The 19,629-nt window shown below is 45.6% G+C and overlaps 1 protein-coding gene across 1 annotated transcript in view; it reads left to right on the top strand.

The window, feature by feature from the left end:
- The first annotated feature begins 1,659 nt into the window (after positions 1 to 1,659).
- myo15a (myosin XVA) overlaps positions 1,660 to 19,629 on the top strand; it is a 160,530-nt gene continuing 142,560 nt past the window's right edge. The window contains exon 1 of the mRNA XM_033040947.1: positions 1,660 to 1,759. Coding sequence (XP_032896838.1) covers positions 1,736 to 1,759 — 24 coding nt within the window. The 5' untranslated portion in view covers positions 1,660 to 1,735. The remainder of the gene's footprint in view (positions 1,760 to 19,629) is intronic.

Here is a 19,629-nt window from a genome sequence, read left to right as displayed (position 1 = left end):
AATATTAAATATGTTCTGGTTTGGAATACAAACCACAGCATTTGTCTTTGTCGTTTTATAATTAAACTAGACCAAGTGCAGACCCGTTGGGTCTGTTCCCCCAACGTGCGGTTGTGGTGGGGGGAGGCGCATGCAGCATCACACACTAACTACCCCCCGCACTCGCGATAATGGAGGGGAGGAGGGGAGGGGATGGAGAGGGGGGGAGGGGGGGAGGGGAGGAGAGGGGGGGAGGGGAGGAGAGGGGGGGGAGGGGGGGGAGGAGGGAGGAGAGGGGGGGGGAGGGGAGGAGAGGGGGGGGAGGGGAGGAAGAGGGAGGACGAGGGGGGGAGGAGAGGGGGGGGAGGGGAGGAGAGGAGAGGGGGGGGAGGGGAGGAGAGGAGAGGGGGGAGGGGGGGAGGGGAGGAGAGGGGGGAGGGGAGGAGAGGGGGGGGAGGGGGGGAGGGGAGGAGGGGGAGGGAGGGATGAGACGCGGGGGAGGGGAGGGGAGGGGGGGAGGGAGGAGAGGGGGAGGGGAGGAGAGGGGGGAGGGAGGAGAGGGGAGGGGAGGAGAGGGGGGGGGAGGATGAGGGAGGGGGGGAGGAGAGGGGGGGGAGAGGAGGGGGGTGGCAGGAGAGGGGGGGGGAGGAGAGGGGGGGGGAGGAGAGGAGGGGGGGAGGAGAGGGGGGGGAGGAGAGGGGGGGGGAGGAGAGGGGGGGGGGGGAGAGGGGGGGGGGAGGGAGAGGGGGGGGGAGGAGAGGGGGGGGGGAGAGGGGGGGGGAGGAGAGGGCGGGGGGGAGGAGAGGGGGGGGGGAGGGGAGGGGGGGGAGAGGAGGGGGGGGAGAGGAGGGGGGGGAGAGGAGGGGGGGGAGAGGAGGGGGGGTGAGAGGAGGGGGGGAGAGGAGGGGGGGGAGAGGAGGGGGGGAGAGGAGGGGGGGGAGGAGAGGGGGGGGAGAGGAGGGGGGAGAGGAGGGGGGGGAGGAGAGGGGGGGGGAGGAGAGGGGGAGAGGAGGAGAGGGGGGGAGAAGAGGAGAGGGGGGGGAGAAGAGGAGAGGGGAGAGAGAGGAGGAGAGGGGGGGGAGAGGAGGAGAGGGGGGGAGAGGAGGAGAGGGGGGGGAGAGGAGGAGAGGGGGGGAGAGGAGGAGAGGAGGAGGGGGGGGGGGGAGAGGAGGAGAGGGGAGGAGAGGGGGGAAGAGGAGAGGGAGGGGGGGGGGAGAGTGCCTTTTTACTTCAACCCAAACCCAAATAACCATTTGCAGGCAGTGCTTTTTTACCTCTAACCATATATTCATTTTCAAACCAAATTAAGGGTACTCACAGTGCTGTAGACATTTGTCAGTGTCATTCAGAGCTCTGATTGAGGCACACCACTTGCAGAGACTGATTGAGGCACACCACTTCCTGGTTTTATAGTCCCTCCCCCTCCCTCCAGCAGGGAGTAGAGAGAATGGGGAATTTTGTAAAAACATGAATACCTCTGTCATATTTCATCGACGGGAAAAATCCTCGGCACACATGCGGCGGAGGGGGGCTCTGAGCGAGGTGGCCAAAAATGACGGCTGTAGGTGGCGGCGTTCTCTCGGAAATCGCAGCACAGATCGCCAAAAGCGGTCAAGAACAGAGTTTTAGTAATATAGATAGATATAGCCCATTTGATTCTGTTCACAGGACTGGATATTTTTCAGCCACACTTCACACAAGTCATCCAGAAGTTCTGTCAAGGTATTCCTGTTCCAGTTAATGCTACATCAGTGAGATGGAAGAGCAGGAAATAAATGTGGTAAGTTTGTCACTTATTTTCTGCAATAGATTAGTAGCAGCCACAATGGAATCGCATTTTACTTATGGTGTGGTAATCAGAACAGTAGACAATACTTCACTGCAGCCTAACCTGTGTTTTGTAAAGTTGTAACATTAGGTTCCAACTCATATACCCTGCCCTGTGAAACATAGAAAATAGATGCATGAGTAGGCCCTTCAGCCCTTCGAGCCAGCACCATCATTCAACATGATCATAACTGATCATCCAAAATCAGTACCCCGTTCCTGCATTCTCCCCATATCCCTTGATTCCGTTAGCCCTAAGACCTATATCTAATTCTCTCTTGAAAACATCCAGTGAGTTCCCTCCACTGCCTTCTGTGGCAGAGAATTCCACAGATTCATAACTCTGGGGAAAAAGCTTTTCCTTATCTAAATGGCCTACCCCTTATTCTTAAACTGTGACCACTGGTTCTGGACTCCCCCAATATCGGGAACATTTTTCCTGCATCTAGTCTGTCTTAAGAATTTAAGATGTCTCTATAAGATGCCCTCTCATCCTTCTAAATTCCAGTGCATACAAGCTCAGTCGACCCATTCTTTCATCATATGTCAGTCCCGCCATCCCGGGAATTAACCTGGTGAACCTACGCTGCATTCCCTCAATAGCAAGAATGTCCTTCCTCAAATTAGGAGACCAAAACTGCACACAATACTCCAGGTGTGGTCTCACCCCCCAGGGCCCTGTATAACTGCAGTAAGACTTCCTATACTCAAATCCTCTCGCTATGAAGGCAAGCATGTCATTTGCTTACTTCACCACTTTCAGCGAAGTATGGACGTGGTCACCTCAATCTCCCTGTTCATCAGCCGTCTTCTCCACTGCCAGTCATGGTTATTATCTCCACCCATCTCTTCTTCACCGGACTCATTTGCCAAACAATCCTTCCTCAGCCATATCCAATTATTGCTTCCTAGTTCTGGTCCACCCTTCCTTCTCACCGCTCTTTCACAGCCATATTCCCTGGACTCCATCACTTTGAAGAAGGGTCTCGACCAGAAATGTCGTCTGCACTCCACAGATGCAGCCTGACCCATGGAGCTCCATCTTGGTTTTTACCCACGATTCCAGCCTCTGCTGTCTCTTGTGTCTCTACCAAATTCACTTTTCTTGTTACAGTGGCCTTGCTGTTCCTCACTTCAGCAGGAGAGGGAAAACAGCAGGAATTCATTGACTTCCAGTCATTCCTGCTGCAAATGATATGAATGTAAGGTGAAGACAGAATCAGTGTTAGACACTAAGATATGTGGCTTGGATCGGGTGATGTTCTTGAAAGGGTTGGAATGGGCTCGATGAGGGACAAAGGAGTAAGTGTACCATACTGTAATTCTAGACAAATCTAGACAGGTGAAGATTCTCCTTTGCTGATGGCTTTAGAAATAGGAAACTAAACAACGGGGGGTGGGAACGGGGGCTATGAACATACTTTATGTTTATAACCCTCTCCCAGCAGCTTGACTTTGTACTTGTTGCATCTTTCTAAGAGATCATGGATAATCTAATTGTAACCTCAACTCCATATTACTGCCCACCCTTAGTAGCCTTTACCCCAATGTTTAAAAAAAATCTATCTGCCATGAAAATATTCATAGACTCTGCTTCCACTGCACATTGAGAAAGAGATTTCCAAAGACCCATGACTCTCTGAAAGAAAAAAAAATAATTGCCTCATCTGTGCCTTAAATGGACAACCTCCTATTTTTAAACAGCAATCCCTAGTTCTAGGTTCTCACACATACACTCTGTAAAGGCAGCTGAGATATTATATATTTCTATCAACAAACCTCTCACTCACCCAAATTCGGGCAAATACAAGCTAAGCCAGTCCAACTGTTCCTTGTAAGGCTGCCTGTTCATTCCAGCTTTCAGTACGGTAAACATCAGAAGTGGAGAACTACTAAGCAAGGCCACATTCACGGTCTTTCAACACCCTTAACACCCAAATCTCTTTGATTGAAACTTAATTGATCAATAAATAAATTATGAGTCTTCTCTGGATAATACAGCCAAAAGCTTTAGCTACACTGAGTGAGCCTTTCCGAACATGAAACTTAGCAACGGAGTGCACCTCGTAGCTGCCGCAAATGTTTACTTGTAGTACCAGGGCATTGTTTTTGAAATATAAAAAACGGAATGGTGATGATGACACAGGAATAAATATATTAAATAAATAGTGGGAGCAAGCCAGGCTACTGCGAATTCGAGTGTTGCTGAATGGAAAGCTTAATGTGTTCAGTTCATGATCGCAAGAGATTAGATGTTCTCTACCTCCATTCATGAGTGAAAACGAGAATAATGGTGGTCATCAAATATGCATTTAGAGCCAGCAGGTGTCCCAGTTGTGATCAAATATTGTTTGTGCGGTACTAGCAACACAAAAGAGTACCGTACTCAACTGACTCTGTTGTTCCCTCACTCACTGAAAATGAATTTTTAGAAATGTTAGGGTTTTTCATATTAAAACTGAACGAGTGGAAAACATCACTGGGCAGGATTATGGAGCCTGAAATGAATGACAGGGGATAACCAGGTAAGAGGTTCAACAACAGCGTTTAGGAAAATTGTTGTCATACTAAAAGATATCCGATGCAACTTCAGCATGCCATGTCGGGTTCAAGCGGGGAGACTATTGCCTGCAGTATTCCCATTGAAGTTTTATTGATAAAGGTATTATTGTTGGATATGATTATTGAGGTTAACATACAATTAAGTGAGCATGTCGATTGTATGGCACCAAAATGGTGTATCTAGCCAAAGAGCTTTTATTACATACTTTAGAAATCATGCAGAAATGTGCTTTTTAATGATATCTGCTGCAGAAGTTTTGTTCTATTTGGGTTTTACTCATCATATTTCCTGCTGCTTCAGACCAATGGGGGTTAAAGTTAATTAAATACACATTACATTACATACTTAGTTTTTTTAAGCTGGTAACAGAAGGCATAAATTATCTGCACCGTTTCACCTTTACATTGATGCCTTAAGTAACACATGCTCTTTACTCAAATTTGCATAATAGCTTTCGTAAGGGTTGTATATTTTTTGTGATGCGTTTCCAAAGAGATTCAGTGGTTCCTTGTTTGGGAGGTATGAGGGAACTATGCCACTCCACATTGCAGTGTAATAGATTGGGACAGGCTTAACGGACCAATTAAATAGTCTCCTATCTGTTTACGTATGATCATACAACACAAAAGGAGGGGGATACAAAAAGCTGGAGTAACTCAGCGGGTCAGACAGCATCTCTGGAGAAAAGGAATAGGTGACATTTTAGGTCGAGTCTCGACCCGAAACGTCACCTATTCCTTTTCTCCAGAGATGCTGTTGTACAAAATTACAGTTCATGGCTTTGAGTAAAACTAGTAAACATAAGTTGAGGTTTGACTAACAGACATGATATAGAGTCGGAAGAAATGGGTCCTGGCATTTGAAAGCCCTTTGGGATAGGTACATGGATATGCAGGGAATGGAGGGATATGGATCATATGCATACAGATGAGATTAGTTTATCTTGGCATCATGTTCGGCACAGATATTGCAGGCCAAAGGGCCTATTCCTATGCTGTACTTTTCTATCCACTGTGTTCTGGATTAGCAAGCAGTAATTGGTGGGTCTGTGCTTCAACCTGTTTATCATTTAGATCAATAGTTTTGGTGTTTGTTGACATTGCAAAGTTAACTTGGAAAGGAAACTATGAGTTAGATGTAAAGAGGGGCAAAGATGTAGCATATAGGGGTAAACATAAAAACACTCACCTTAGCAGGAAACTAAAACAGAATATATTTCAAAGATGAGAGACTAGAATATGTTGGTATTCAGAGCAATCTGCATGCCCTTGCAAATCTTAGACCATTAGTATGCTAATACAATAATATTGTTTTGTTTAATAAGAAATGAAGTCAAAGAATAAGGAGGTGGTTGCAGTTGTGGGATCAGACGTGGAGCAATGTGTGCAATTTTGGATTCCGTGTTCAGAATAAATGTACTTAGTCATAGAGTCATAGAGTGATACAGTGTGGAAACAGGTCCTTCGGCCCTACTTGCCCACACCGGCCAACATGTCCCAGCTACACTAGTCCCACCTGCCTGCGCTTGGTCCATATCCCTCCAAACTTCTCCTATCCATGTACCTGTCTAACTGTTTCTTAAACGATGAGATAGTCCCAGCCACAATTGCCTCCTCTGGCAGCTTGTTCCATATACCCAACCACCCTTTGTGTGAAAAAGTTACCCCTCAGATTCCTATTAAATATTTTCCCCTTCACCTTGAACCTATGTTCTCTGGTCCACGATTCCCCAACTCTGGGCAAGAGATTCTGTGCATCTACCAGCTCTATCACTCTCATGTGATTGGCGGCGCGACTCACCCGTTGCAGCGGCCCCTACAGCCTGTCTGTCTTTTTTTTATTTTTTGTCTAGTTAAATGTAGTGTTTGGTGTTTTTTAACACTGGTTTTAAATGTGTATATGTGGGGGGCGGGGCAGGGGGAAACCGTTTAAAATCTCTTCCCTGTCTGGGAGACCCGACCTTTTCCCTGTCGGGTCTCCGTTGTCGTTGGGGCCTAGCACCGTGGAGCGGCCTCCAACCTGAACGACCCGGGGGCTCGGGAGACTGCGGAGCTGCGGACTACTCACCATCGTGGGGCTGGCCGGCCTCGGAGCGTGGGGAGCGTGGTGACTCGCTGCTGCGACTCGACTCCTGGGGCTCGGAGGCTCCAGCAACGCAGCCGCAGGTCCGGTGGACTGGGACATCGGGAGCTCACGGGTCCGGGGGGAGAGAGAGACCGCTTCCCGGAGCTCCCGCAACGCGACTTCTCCAGCCCGTGTCGCGGGGTTGGAATGACCCGGAGCGGGGTCGTACATCGCCCGGCACGGCTTCATGGCCATGGGACATTCCAGCGCCCGCTGGGGGCTCCAACTTCGAGACTTCTAGACTGGGAGCGGGGCCGTAAATCGCCCGGCACGGCCTAAAATGGCCGTGGGACTTATCATCGCCCGCCTGGGGCTTCGACATCGGGAGAGACATGGAGAACAGGGGAGAGAAAATACTTTGCCTTCCATCACAGTGGGTCCACTGTGATGGATGTTTGTGTGAACTAAATTGTGTGTATGTCTAGGAATTGTCTTTGTTTGTATGGCTGTGGAAACAGAATTTTGTTTGAGCCTCACTGAGGCTCAAATGACAATAAATTGTATTGTATTGTATTGTATTGTATGTTATTTTAGTAAGGATAGAAAGCAGATTTTACTGATTCTTGGATGAAAGTTTAGTTCTATCAGTGGAGATTGAATTAATAAGACATACTTTACCTTAATTTTAGAAGACTGAAAGAAAATCTCATTGAAGTCAAATGTAATTCTCGACTGTGGATATATTGCCTGACTGTTGGTGGTAGGCTGTTGGTTTAGCACTGAAATGAGTTAAAAAAATCCCTCCATTTAAAGGATTGGTAATCTTAGGCAGTGTTTGGCTGAGAGATTTGTGGATGCTTATTTATTATATCTGAAACAGATCTATGTTGAAATGGGGAGAGTGCAGTAACTTGGAGTGGAGCAAGAAGATCAGTGGCAATTTTATTGAATGGCAAAGCAGACTCAAAGAAATGAATAAACAAGAGAATGCAGATACTGGAATCTCGAGCAAATAAAACAAACTGGTGGAGGAACACCTTCACCTCTTCCTACTAGCTATCCCAACCCAAAACATTGTCTGTTGATTTCCTTCCACATATGCTACCTGGCCCACTGAATTCCTCCAGCAGTTTGTTTTTCACTCAAATAAATGTACAGCTACTCTTATTTGTGTTCCAAACCTAATATCATGCATCCACCCTGATCCTCTTCCTCTTCATTATACTTTCCTTCACTTTGCTAAATTGTTCTTACAGAATCTTTCATGTTCAATCACTAACTCTGATATCTCGTTTCAGTTTTCTCAATCTCGGTAAAAGCTGCTTATGTGCCTTTGTCCTTGGGCAAGACATTTCACCCACCTTTGCCTGTGTGTGAATGTGTGTGAATGTGTGTGAGTGATTGGTGGTGGTCGGAGGGGCCGTAGGCGCAGATTGGCAGCCACGCTTCCGTCAGTCTGCCCCAGGGCAGCTGTGGCTACAGAAGTAGCTTACCACCACCGAGTGTGACTGAGGAGTGAATGAATAATGCGATGTAAAGCGCCTTGAGTATTAGAAAGGCGCTATATAAATCCCATCCATTATTATTATTATTATTTATCCTGAACCATTTTCACCTGCACATGTCAGCTTCGGCATCATTTGCACGTCATGCATATGGCGCTCGAAGATTTTGGGAATCCCAAAATCCTGGGGTGCCGCGCGCGACCGCTGGTCACTACCTACGTCACCACGCACCATGCGCGCGTAATACGTCAGGACGCGTAAATGATGCGCAAGTGACTCCCAAGTGGGACAGGCCCTTTACTAATTAAGTTGGCGGGACTGTCATATGCTGAGAGAATGGAGCGGCTGGGCTTGTATACTCTGGAGTTTAGAAGGATGAGAGGGAATCTTATTGAAACATATACGATTATTAAGGGTTTGGACACATTGACAAACAAGTCAATGCCGTGGTAAAAGCTAGCTTCTTTCAGCTTCGGACGATAGCTAAAATAAAACAATTCCTCCACTTTGATGACCTCGAAAAGATCATCCACACATTTATCTCCTCCCGCCTAGATTACTGCAACTCTCTTTACACTGGCATTAGCCAATCTTTCCTGTCCCGCCTGCAACTGGTCCAAAACGCCGCAGCGAGACTCCTGACGGGCACCCGAAAAAGGGACCACATCACCCCGATCCTGGCCTCTCTCCACTGGCTCCCTGTGCGGTTCCGTATACATTTCAAGACTCTCCTCTATGTCTACAAAGCCCTCAATGGGCTTGCCCCCTCCTACATTAAAAGTCTTCTCACCCACCACTCCACCCCCAGGTCCCTCAGATCTGCCGACTTGGGGCTGCTGAATATCCCGCGGTCTAGGCATAAGCTTAGGGGTGACCGCGCCTTTGCGGTTGCAGCTCCTAGACTGGAACAGCATCCCCCTTCCCATCAGAACTGCCCCCTCCATCGACTCCTTTGTCAAGACTAAAAACTTATCTATACTCCCAAGCCTTTCCTGACGTAGAAAGACTGGTCCAGGGAGAGAAGCAGCAACAGTCAGGTCTGTGGTGTTAGGCACAGCAGGGAGGGGTGAAGACAAGCAGAACCATAGTGATGGGAGACTTATGTAAGAAGGAACTGCAGAGGCTGGTTTAAACTGAAGATAGACACAAAATACTGGAGTAACTCAGGCAGCATCTCTGGAGAGAAGGAATGGGTGATGTTTTGTGTCAAGACCCTTCTTCAGACTGATAGGAGACTTATTAGTTAGTGAGCCTAACTGTAATTTTGTCGCAATGAACGTGGACCCTGGATGGTGTGTTGCCTCTCTGGTGCCAGGGTTCAGGCTGTCTCAGTGCCGCTAAATGGACATTCTCAGGGAGGGCGAGCAGCTGGAAGTCGTTGTGTACTTTGGCACAAATGACATCAGTAGGAAAAGGAATGAGGTCCTGCAGAGTGAATACAGGGAATGAGAAAAAAAGTGAAAAAGCAAGACCTCAAGGGCAGTAATCTCCAGATTGCTCCCAGAGCTATGTGCTAGAAAGTTATAACAGGAAGATGGGACAGGTAAATGCATAGCCACCTGGTGACGCCCGTAATGGCCGCCTCCCCAGCAGTCTCTTCTCTGTTTTTTATTATTTTAAGTATGTCTTGAATGTTTGTTTTAATGTCTCTTGGTATGTTCTATGTGGGGGGTGCGGGGGGGGGGGGGGGGGGGGGGGTGCGGGGGCGGAAATCAGGGGAAACCTTTTTCAGTCAAGTGACCTCGATGGAGATGCAAGTTTTCTCCCCCCCAAAAACATTTCAGGAAGCAGTCAATTTTTGGCTATAGGAAGTAAAATTCAATCAATCAGATTTTATTCATCACATACACAATAAAGTGCAGTGAAATGAATGAATACGTTTATTGTCATTGCACAATACTGTGCAACGAAATTCCATTACATCTCCTCCGGTTAAAAAAAAAATACAAACACGACAACCATTAACACATATGTACACTTATTAGTAAAAAATAAATAGGTATTTTAAAAGAATTTAAAATAATTTAAAAGAATTTGGCGGCATTTCTTGGAATTACATTTTGCTTCCCCAGCGTTCTCTGTTGGAATTGAGCTCTTTTATCGCACATGGGTAGAAACTATTTTTTAGTCTACCGGTGCGAGCCTTCAGAGTCCTGAATCGCCTCCCAGAGGGTAGCAGAGTAAAAAGGTGGTTGGCAGGGTGGGATGTGTCCTGCTTGATATTTGTGGCCCGGCACAAGCATCGGGCCCTATATATATCATCCAAGGAGGGCAGTTGGGCGTTTGTAATGTTCTGCGCAGTTTTTATAATTCCCTGCAACGCCCTCCTCTCAGCCACAGTACAGCTAGCAAACCACACCAGGATTCCATAGGAGAGGATACTCTCCACGGCGCATCGTGAATTTGCCAGCAGCGGTACAATCAAAAAAGAACACACAATACACAATAAAATTTAACACAAACATCCACCACAACATTCTTCAATGTGGTGGAAGGCAAAAAGTACAGTCAGTCCTTCTCCATTGTTCCCCCCTGGTCGGGGCCATAAACCTCTGCAGTCGTCACTGTGGGCGGCCAGATGTACAAGCCCTCTTGTCTGGACGGTAAGTCCCGAATCGGCGCTTCCCTACATTGAGACAAACTCCCACTGTCTTTTCGGCACTAATTTCCTTGTCACAAAGTGCATCATCCAATATTTGTCATGTCTAGAATAGTCTTTTGTTAGCAACTGCACTACATCAATTTGGATTAAATCATTTGTAAACCTTTAATCACTTAAACAAATAGCTGCAGCAAACAGCAAATGAATGAGTGTAATTAGGGCAGGTGTTGCACAGTGCGTTTGACATGTATCTCTATTTACATTAGTTATTTATTTGCTGTACATAAAAAAGGCTGTTTTGTTCAATAAAGCACCATCTTTCAGCAAAGGAAATAAATGATCACAATGCCAATCAAGATGAGCTGTTCAAAGCAGTGACTTGGCGCCTGTTTGTCTAAATTGGCGTTCATGAGAAATGAACAGAAATATCAAGAAAGGGAATCCCAGAATTTAGTACAAACTCAATTTGTCAGAAAATGTAAAGGACAGAACAAGACTATTCAATCTCTTTAGCCATTGCTGTACTCATGGCTGATTTGTACTCCTGTGCCTCTTTCTTCACCTGCCTTGGCTCCATGTTTCCTTGCACCTTTGGCCGGATCCTTCTTTGTTCTCGGCAGCCTCCCACCGGGTCCCTCTTAGTTCTTGGCGGCCCCAGTGCCAGTTCCCTCTGCTCTCGGCGCCCACCAGCTGGTTGTTCGGCTCTACGGTGAATCCCAGGAGTCTTGTGCTGCCGTGCGGATGCATACCGGAAGTCTTGAAATAACTAATTGAATGTATTCCCTGACTTATCTACCGTCTTACCTTCTAATCTATTTCCCGTCTACTGTGGTTAACTTGCATTTGTACATTTGCAATTGACCTTTTTCAAGTTTAGGATCCATGATTTTCATTGCCAAACTGAATGTAAAATCCTATTATGCTATAATTATTCTTCCCTGGAGGATCCTTTACTGCAAGATCATTCATTAATCCTGTCTCGTTACACATGATCAGACTTAAATTGAATTTTTGAATTGAATCCTTTATTTGTCATTCAGACCTTTCGGTCTGAATGAAATGCTGTTGCCTGCAGCCATACATGTAATAATAACAAAACACAATAAACACAAATTAACATCCACCACAGTTAGTTCACCAAACACCCCCTCACTGTGATGGAGGCAAAAGTCTTAGAGTTACTGTCTCTTCCCTCCTCTTCTCCATCTGCGCCGAGGCGAAAACCCACCGGGCGATGGTAAGTCAGTCCCGCGGTTCAAGCTCCGCGGCCCGGGGGTGGTCGAAGCTGCCGCCCTCCAGTCCAGCGGACGCAGCTGTTGCAACGGGTGCACCGGAAAACAGGCACCAGCCTAAAATTGCGCGTCTCTGAATGGTTGCTCAAATTATTATTCCCTCTTAAATTAATTCCCTGAATTCATCATCCTTTTCCATTTTAATTTATCCAATCTATACAAAGATTACTCAAGCATGAATATTGCTGTACTTTTTTGCGACCAACGTTATTTCTTGATTTACATTTCCCCCCACAATGTAGCTATTAATAGAAAACATGTACACTATATCCTCCAGTCGTAGGCATAAAGTGCTGGAGTAACTCAATGGGTCAGGCAGCGTCTCTGGAAAAAAATGGATAAGCAACGTTTCAGGTTGGGACCCTTCTTCAGACCTGACTGAAACCTCATTTATCCTTTTTCTCCAGAGAAGCGGCCTAGTACTATGGCCAACCACATTTGATTTTTTTTAGAGAGAGATGTAGACACTAGGAACTGTAGATGCTGGTTTACAAAAAAAGACACAAAGTACTGGAAAAACTCAGCAGCATCTTTGGAGGACATGGATAGGCAACGTTTCGGATTGGGACCCTAAATTTTTCCTTGTTGTAAGGTTCAATCATTTTTGTTGCAATAAGTTCGTTCGTGCAATAAGGATTTCGTTGCTTCAGGTGTGATAGGTGTGATAGAATTGGAGGGGCAAGAGGTGGTGGTGTTGCATTGCTTATCAGGGAAGATATTACAGCAGTGCTTTGGCAGGGTAGATTAGAGGGCTCGTCTAGGGAGGCTATTTGGGTGGAACTGAGAAGTGGGAAAGGTGTAGCAACACTTATAGGGGTGTATTATAGACCGCCAAATGGGGAACGAGAATTGGAAGAGCAAATATGTAAGGAGATAGCAGATATTAGTAGTAAGCACAAGGTAGTGATTGTGGGAGATTTCAACTTTCCACACATAGACTGGGAAACACATTCTGTAAATGGGCTGGATGGTTTGGAGTTTGTAAAATGTGTGCAGGATAGTTTTTTGCAGCAATACATAGAGGTACCTACTAGAGGAGGGGCAGTGCTGGACCTCCTGTTAGGAAATGAGACGGGACAGGTAGCGGAGGTATGCGTTGGGGAGCACTTCGGGTCCAGTGATCACAATACCATTAGTTTCAATATAATTATGGAGAAGGTCAGAACTGGACCTAGGGTTGAGATTTTTGATTGGAGAAAGGCTAACTTTGATGAGATGCGAGATGATTTAAAAGGAGTGGACTGGGACATTTTGTTTTATGGGAAAGATGTAGAAGAGAAATGGTGGACATTTAAAGGGGAAATTTTAAGAGTACAGAATCTTTATGTTCCTGTTCGGTTGAAAGGAAACAGTAAAAATTGGAAAGAGCCCTGGTTTTCAAGGGAAATTGGACATCTTGTTCGGAAAAAGAGGGAGATCTACAATAATTATAGGCAGCATGAAGTAAATGAGGTGCTTGTGGAGTATAAGGAATGTAAAAAGAATCTTAAGAAAGAAATTAGAAAAGCTAAAAGAAGATATGAGGTTGCTTTGGCAAGTAAGGTGAAAGTAAATCCAAAGGGTTTCTACAGCTATATTAATAGCAAAAGGATAACGAGGGATAAAATTGGTCCATTGGAGAAACAGAGTGGGCAGCTATCTGCAGAGCCAAAAGAGATGGGGGAGATATTGAACAATTTCTTTTCTTCGGTATTCACCAAGGAGAAGGATATTGAATTATGTGAGGTAAGGGAAACGAGTAGAGTAGTTATGGATACTATGAGTTTCAAAGTAAAAGAAGTACTGACACTTTTGAAAAATATAAAAGTGGATAAGTCTCCAGGTCCTGACAGGATATTCCCTAGGACATTGAGGGAAGTTAGTGTAGAAATAGCCGGGGCTATGAGAGAAATATTTCAAATGTCATTAGAAACGGGAATAGTCCCCGAGGATTGGCGTACTGCGCATGTTGTTCCATTGTTTAAAAAGGGTTCTAAGAGTAAACCTAGCAATTATAGACCTGTTAGTTTGACTTCAGTGGTGGGCAAATTAATGGAAAAGATACTTAGAGATAATGTATATAAGCATCTGGATAAGCAGGGTCTGATTAGGAACAGTCAACATGGATTTGTGCCTGGAAGGTCATGTTTGACTAATCTTCTTGAATTTTTTGAAGAGGTTACTAGGGAAATTGATGAGGGTAAAGCAGTGGATGTTGTCTATATGGACTTTAGTAAGGCCTTTGACAAGGTTCCTCATGGAAGGTTGGTTAAGAAGGTTAAACTGTTGGGTATAAATGCAGGAATAGCAAGATGGATTCAGCAGTGGCTGAATGGGAGAAGCCAGAGGGTAATGGTGGATGGCTGTTTGTCGGGTTGGAGGCAGGTGACTAGTGGGGTGCCTCAGGGATCTGTGTTGGGTCCTTTGTTGTTTGTCATGTACATCAATGATCTGGATGAAGGGGTGGTAAATTGGATTAGTAAGTATGCAGATGATACCAAGATAGGGGGTGTTGTGGATAATGAAGAGGATTTCCAAAGTCTACAGAGTGATTTAGGCCATTTGGAAAAATGGGCTGAAAGATGGCAGATGGAGTTTAATGCTGATAAATGTGAGGTGTTACACCTTGGCAGGACAAATCAAAATAGGACGTACATGATAAATGGTAGGGAATTGAAGAATACAGTTGAACAGAGGGATCTGGGAATAACCGTGCATAGTTCCTTGAAGGTGGAATCTCATATAGATAGGGTGGTAAAGAAAGCTTTTGGTATGCTAGCCTTTATAAATCAGAGCATTGAGTATAGAAGCTGGGATGTAATGTTGAAATTGTACAAGGCATTGGTGAGACCAAATCTGGAGTATGGTGTACAATTTTGGTCGCCCAATTATAGGAAGGATGTCAACAAAATAGAGAGAGTACAGAGGAGATTTACTAGAATGTTGCCTGGATTTCAACAACTAAGTTACAGAGATAGGTTGAATAAGTTAGGTCTTTATTCTCTGGAGCGCAGAAGGTTAAGGGGGGACTTGATAGAGGTCTTTAAAATGATGAGAGGGATAGACAGAGTTGATGTGATCAAGCTTTTCCCTTTGAGAATAGGGAAGATTCAAACAAGAGGACATGACTTCAGAATTAAGGGACAGAAGTTTAGGGGTAACATGAGGGGGAACTTCTTTACTCAGAGAGTGGTAGCGGTGTGGAATGAGCTTCCAGTGGAAGTGGTGGCGGCAGGTTCGTTGGTATCATTTAAGAATAAATTGGATAGGCATATGGATGAGAAGGGAATGGAGGGTTATGGTATGAGTGCAGGCAGGTGGGACTAAGGGAAAAAAATTGTTCGGCGCGGACTTGTAGGGCCGAGATGGCCTGTTTCCATGCTGCAATTGTTATATGGTTATATGGTTAAGTTTAACAATTATACATTTTGCACAAACATTTTACGTCAATTCTTTTTTCCCTCTTTCTTTTTAGTATAATGGCAGTATGCTTGATAATGGAAGTTTATTATTTTGTTAAGTGGGATGTTGGACGCCCCTGCTGGCTAATACTGGCATTGCATTTAATGTGGCCAGTTTACTGGAGCTATAAGATCAGACTAGTTTAGTGTCTTATACACTAGGGTAAGGTCTACATATTATTAATTTTAATCCATGAGCATAGTTATATGAGTGTATTTGAACCTGTGCGTAATGGATACCTGAGCAGGAGAATATTGGGCAGTAGGATTTAGACCCCTAGTGGCAGTCTGCTTCATTTCTCATTTAAAGGTGACGGACTTTGGCACCAAAACAGGAGAAGTTTTCCCATTGAGCTTGATAGCATTATGGCTCACTCGGTGTATGTAGTCCACTCACCTCTTAAGTGTAAAGACAATAATCTTACTTCCATTTTCTCAGGACGACAGGTGATGAGAGGTAAATGTTGCGGTTGGGCAGGTAGTAAATGCAGGAAGGGAGGGAACAGTGATGGACTGAGGGGAGATGGACAAATGTTACCCCCTCACCACTGGTCTAAGTGGTGCCCCAGTGTGGCAAAATGAAGTTGTGCTTTGTTGGCACCAGGTCCAGGTGTAATTCTTTGACATTGATATACATTAAAAGATTTACATTTAAAATAGTTATTAATTATTAACATTGAATATAATTCACATCTAGGTAAAAATATTTTTTAAATGATGATGGCCAAAAGCCCAAAGTGATCATCAGGGTGTGGAGATGGGCCAGGTCCTCAATGAATATTTATCCTCTATTTTTACAGTGGAGTAAGATAGCAAGACTTGGGAAAAGTTAATGGAGATGTCTTGAGGGCAATCTGCATTACAGTTGAGGAGGTAGTTACTGGACATCCTAAAATGGATGAAGGTAGATAAATCTCCCAGGCCTAATAGGATATATCCAAGGATACAATGGGAAGCTGGAGTAGAAACTGTGGGATTCCTGACTGAGATATATGCATTAAAAAAAAAATACTGGAGTAATTCAGAGGGTATGGCAGAATCTGTGGAAAGAATGAAAGACATCTTCAGACTGATTGTGGTTGGGGGGGGGGGGGAACAGGAAAAGAGGTGGGGCTGGGACAAAGCCTGGCAAGTTACAGGTGGATAGACACAAAATGATGGAGTAACTCAGCGGGCCAGGCAGCATATCTGCAGCAAAGGACCATGCAATGCCTGGGATCGATCCCCTTCATCAAACACCTTGGTTTGAGACCCTTCATCAGTTTGATGCTGCCTGGCCGGCTGAGTTGCGCCATCATTTTGAGTCTATCTTTGGTGTAAACCAGCATCTGCAGTTCCTTCTTACACAAGTGTAGGTGGATACAAATGAGGGGCATTTTGATTGGCAGATGGGTGGGGATAGAGGCTAGCGATTTTAAAAAAAAGGAGATAAAAGGATGTCAGAGCGAAGAGGAGTAAATCATGAAGCCAGAACAACAGATATAGGTTGGGGAGGGGTGATGGGACAGTGGGAGGAATAGGTGTGACCCGGGTGGGGCACAGGGAAGAGATATCCTCTCGTCTGGCTTCAAAAACAAACTTTATTCATTATGCAGCAAACTGCAACTTTGCACAGCATCGGATAGGACAGATTTAGAGGGATATGGGTAAATGGACCATCTTAGATGGGGCATCTTGTTTAGTCTGGACAAGTAGGGTTCTAGGACTAGTTTTGGTGCTTTATGACTCCAAGAATAATTTATCTACTTATCCTTTTATATACTTAAAAAAACAATGATATGAGAATATTTATATTTAAGGGCACTTAGATTAGTCTCACTGAAGGGGAGAATTTCGGGATGAATAGGATTGATCTTTCAGCAGACCTAGCTGAGAAATTCAACACCCCTGTATTTATTTTGTGGGCCACTGGGTGGCAGTAGAAACAGCCAGGTTGTTGAGAGGGAAACTGTCGCTAATGAAAATGAATAAAAATTAAAACTGCAGATGCTGGAAATCTGAAATAAAAACAGAAAATGTGGAAGACACTCGGTGTGTCAGGCAGCATCAGTGGAATGACAAACTGGGTTAATATTTCACGTCGATGACTCTGGGAACTAGGAATGAGAGAAAACAAAGCACAAAGTGTGGAGGAATTCAGCGGGTCAGGCAGCATCAGTGAAGGGAATGGACAGACACCATTTCAGATTGTAACCCACTTCAGACTGAGATTAAGTGGGTTATTAGAAGGACCAAAAGGAACAATGAAATGGCTTTAGAGAGTTTGATTAAAGAAAATCCTATAGCTTTTTATACCTACATTAAAAGCAAGGGGGTAACCAGGGAGAAGGTAGGACTGCTCAAGGAAAAAGGAGGGAATTTGTACTCAGAGTGTTGGGATATACTTTGCATGTGTATTTACTATGGAGAAGGACATGGAGGACAGCGAGATCAGGGTGAAGATTATTAATATGCAAGGGTGGTTTGAGATTAAGAAGAAGGTGGTGTCGAGGAACTTGAAGAGCATTAAGGTGGATAAATCCCCAGGACTTGATGTGATCTATCCCAGGATATTGTGAGAGGCAAGAGTGGAGATTGTGGGTGATTTGATAAAGATCTTTACATCTACTCTAGCGATAGGTGGGGTCCCAGAGGTCTGGGGGGTAGCTAATGTTGTTCCTTTAATTAAGAAGGGAAGTAGAGAGAAACTAGTAAATATTGGCCAGTGTGCCTCACTTCAGCAATAGAGAAGCTATCAGAGAGGATTCTTCAGGATGGAATGTATGCCCATTTGGAAGAGAAGCGTTAATTAGGGGCAGTCAGCATGGCTTTGTTGCAGCAGGTCGTGTCTTATTAGATAGATAGATATAATTTATTGCCACACAACCAGGGTTGGTGAAAATTTGGGTTGTCAGCAGCAGTACAATAATAAAGAACACACAATAAAACTGTAACACAAACATCCACCACAGCATTCATCACTGTGGTGGAAGGCACAAAAATTTGGCCAGTCCTCCTCCACTTCCCCCCCGTGTACAGGACCAGAGTCCAGTCAGTCCAGGATCGGCTCTTCCTCACCGGAGACCGCGGCTTTAAGTTGTTGTAGGCCGCAGGCCGGCGGTCTAGATTTAAAGTCCCCGCCGCAGCCAGAAGCACCGTAGACTGCAGGGCCGGCGGTCGAAGCTCCCCTCCAGGGGTGATGGTAAGTCCATGCCGGCCCCGCGGTAGAAGTTGGCCGTGGGCCGGCAGTGATGGCTTCTTCTTCCCCCGGGTCCCCAACGTGAGATCCCGGGCTGTAGACGCCGCACCAGCTGGAGCTCTGCAGACCGCGGCTTCAGGCTGCGACTTCAGGCTGCCGGCTGCCCCGGGTCAGCGAAACGGAGCACTCCCCTCCAGCGAGCCCCAGCGAGGGCTCGCCCGCTCCACGCCGAGAGTCCACGCTGCGCCCGCCGCTGAAGCCCCGGGCGTGTCTCCGGGAAAGGCCGCGTCGATCCTTGATGTTAGGCCACGGGGGAGGCGACCTGGAAAAAGTCGCCTCTCCATGGAGGAGGCGACCGAAGCGGTTTCCCCCTTACCCCCCCACACCACCCCCCACACAAAACACACGAAGAAACACAAAATACACACTTTAAAACATACTAAAAAATAAAAAAAAGCTGGAAAAACTGACGCGCTGCTGACATGGCTGCACACAGAGGAGCGCCCCCTACAATAACTTGATCTTGATTACCCTCAATTAACTTGATCAAGTTTTTTTGAGGAGGTTACGAAGGTGATCGATGAGGGTAAGAAGATGGATGTTGTCTACATAGTTTGAGTAAGTCTTAATAAAGTCCCCCATGGTAAAATGATCCAGGGGATTAAGATGCATTGGATTAACAGTGATATGGACATGTGGATTCAGAATTATCTTATTGATGGAAAGCGGAGGGATGTGGTGGAAGGACCTTTGGGATAGGATTTGGTGACCAGTGGATTTCCACAGGGATCTGTGCTGAGACTTCTGTTGTTTGTAATATATATAAATGACTTGGACATAAACATAGATGAGTTAGTTAGTACGTTTGCAGATAATACAAGATTGCTGGGGTCATGGACTGTGACTATAGGTCAGCTACAGGAATGGGCAGAGAGATGGCAGATGGAGTGTAATTTGTGTAAGTGTGAGGTGTTGCACTTTGAGAGCTCTAATATAAGGGGAAATTTCTTCCCCCACAAAACATCCCACACTGTCATTTAAGCTCTGAGGATGCACTTCTACCAATGCCTGGCTGGGATGAGAGGTGCCCTTTTAGAGCTGGAGCCCCGGTCTAATAGCAAAGGTGTTTGCTCATAGGGGTATAGTATTAAACCGTGGATGATTGCGGTCCACACATTC

Source organism: Amblyraja radiata, chromosome 22, assembly GCF_010909765.2.
Source record: "Amblyraja radiata isolate CabotCenter1 chromosome 22, sAmbRad1.1.pri, whole genome shotgun sequence".
In the NCBI taxonomy this organism is placed as follows: domain Eukaryota; kingdom Metazoa; phylum Chordata; class Chondrichthyes; order Rajiformes; family Rajidae; genus Amblyraja; species Amblyraja radiata.
This window is presented reverse-complemented; position numbering and strand designations above follow the sequence as displayed.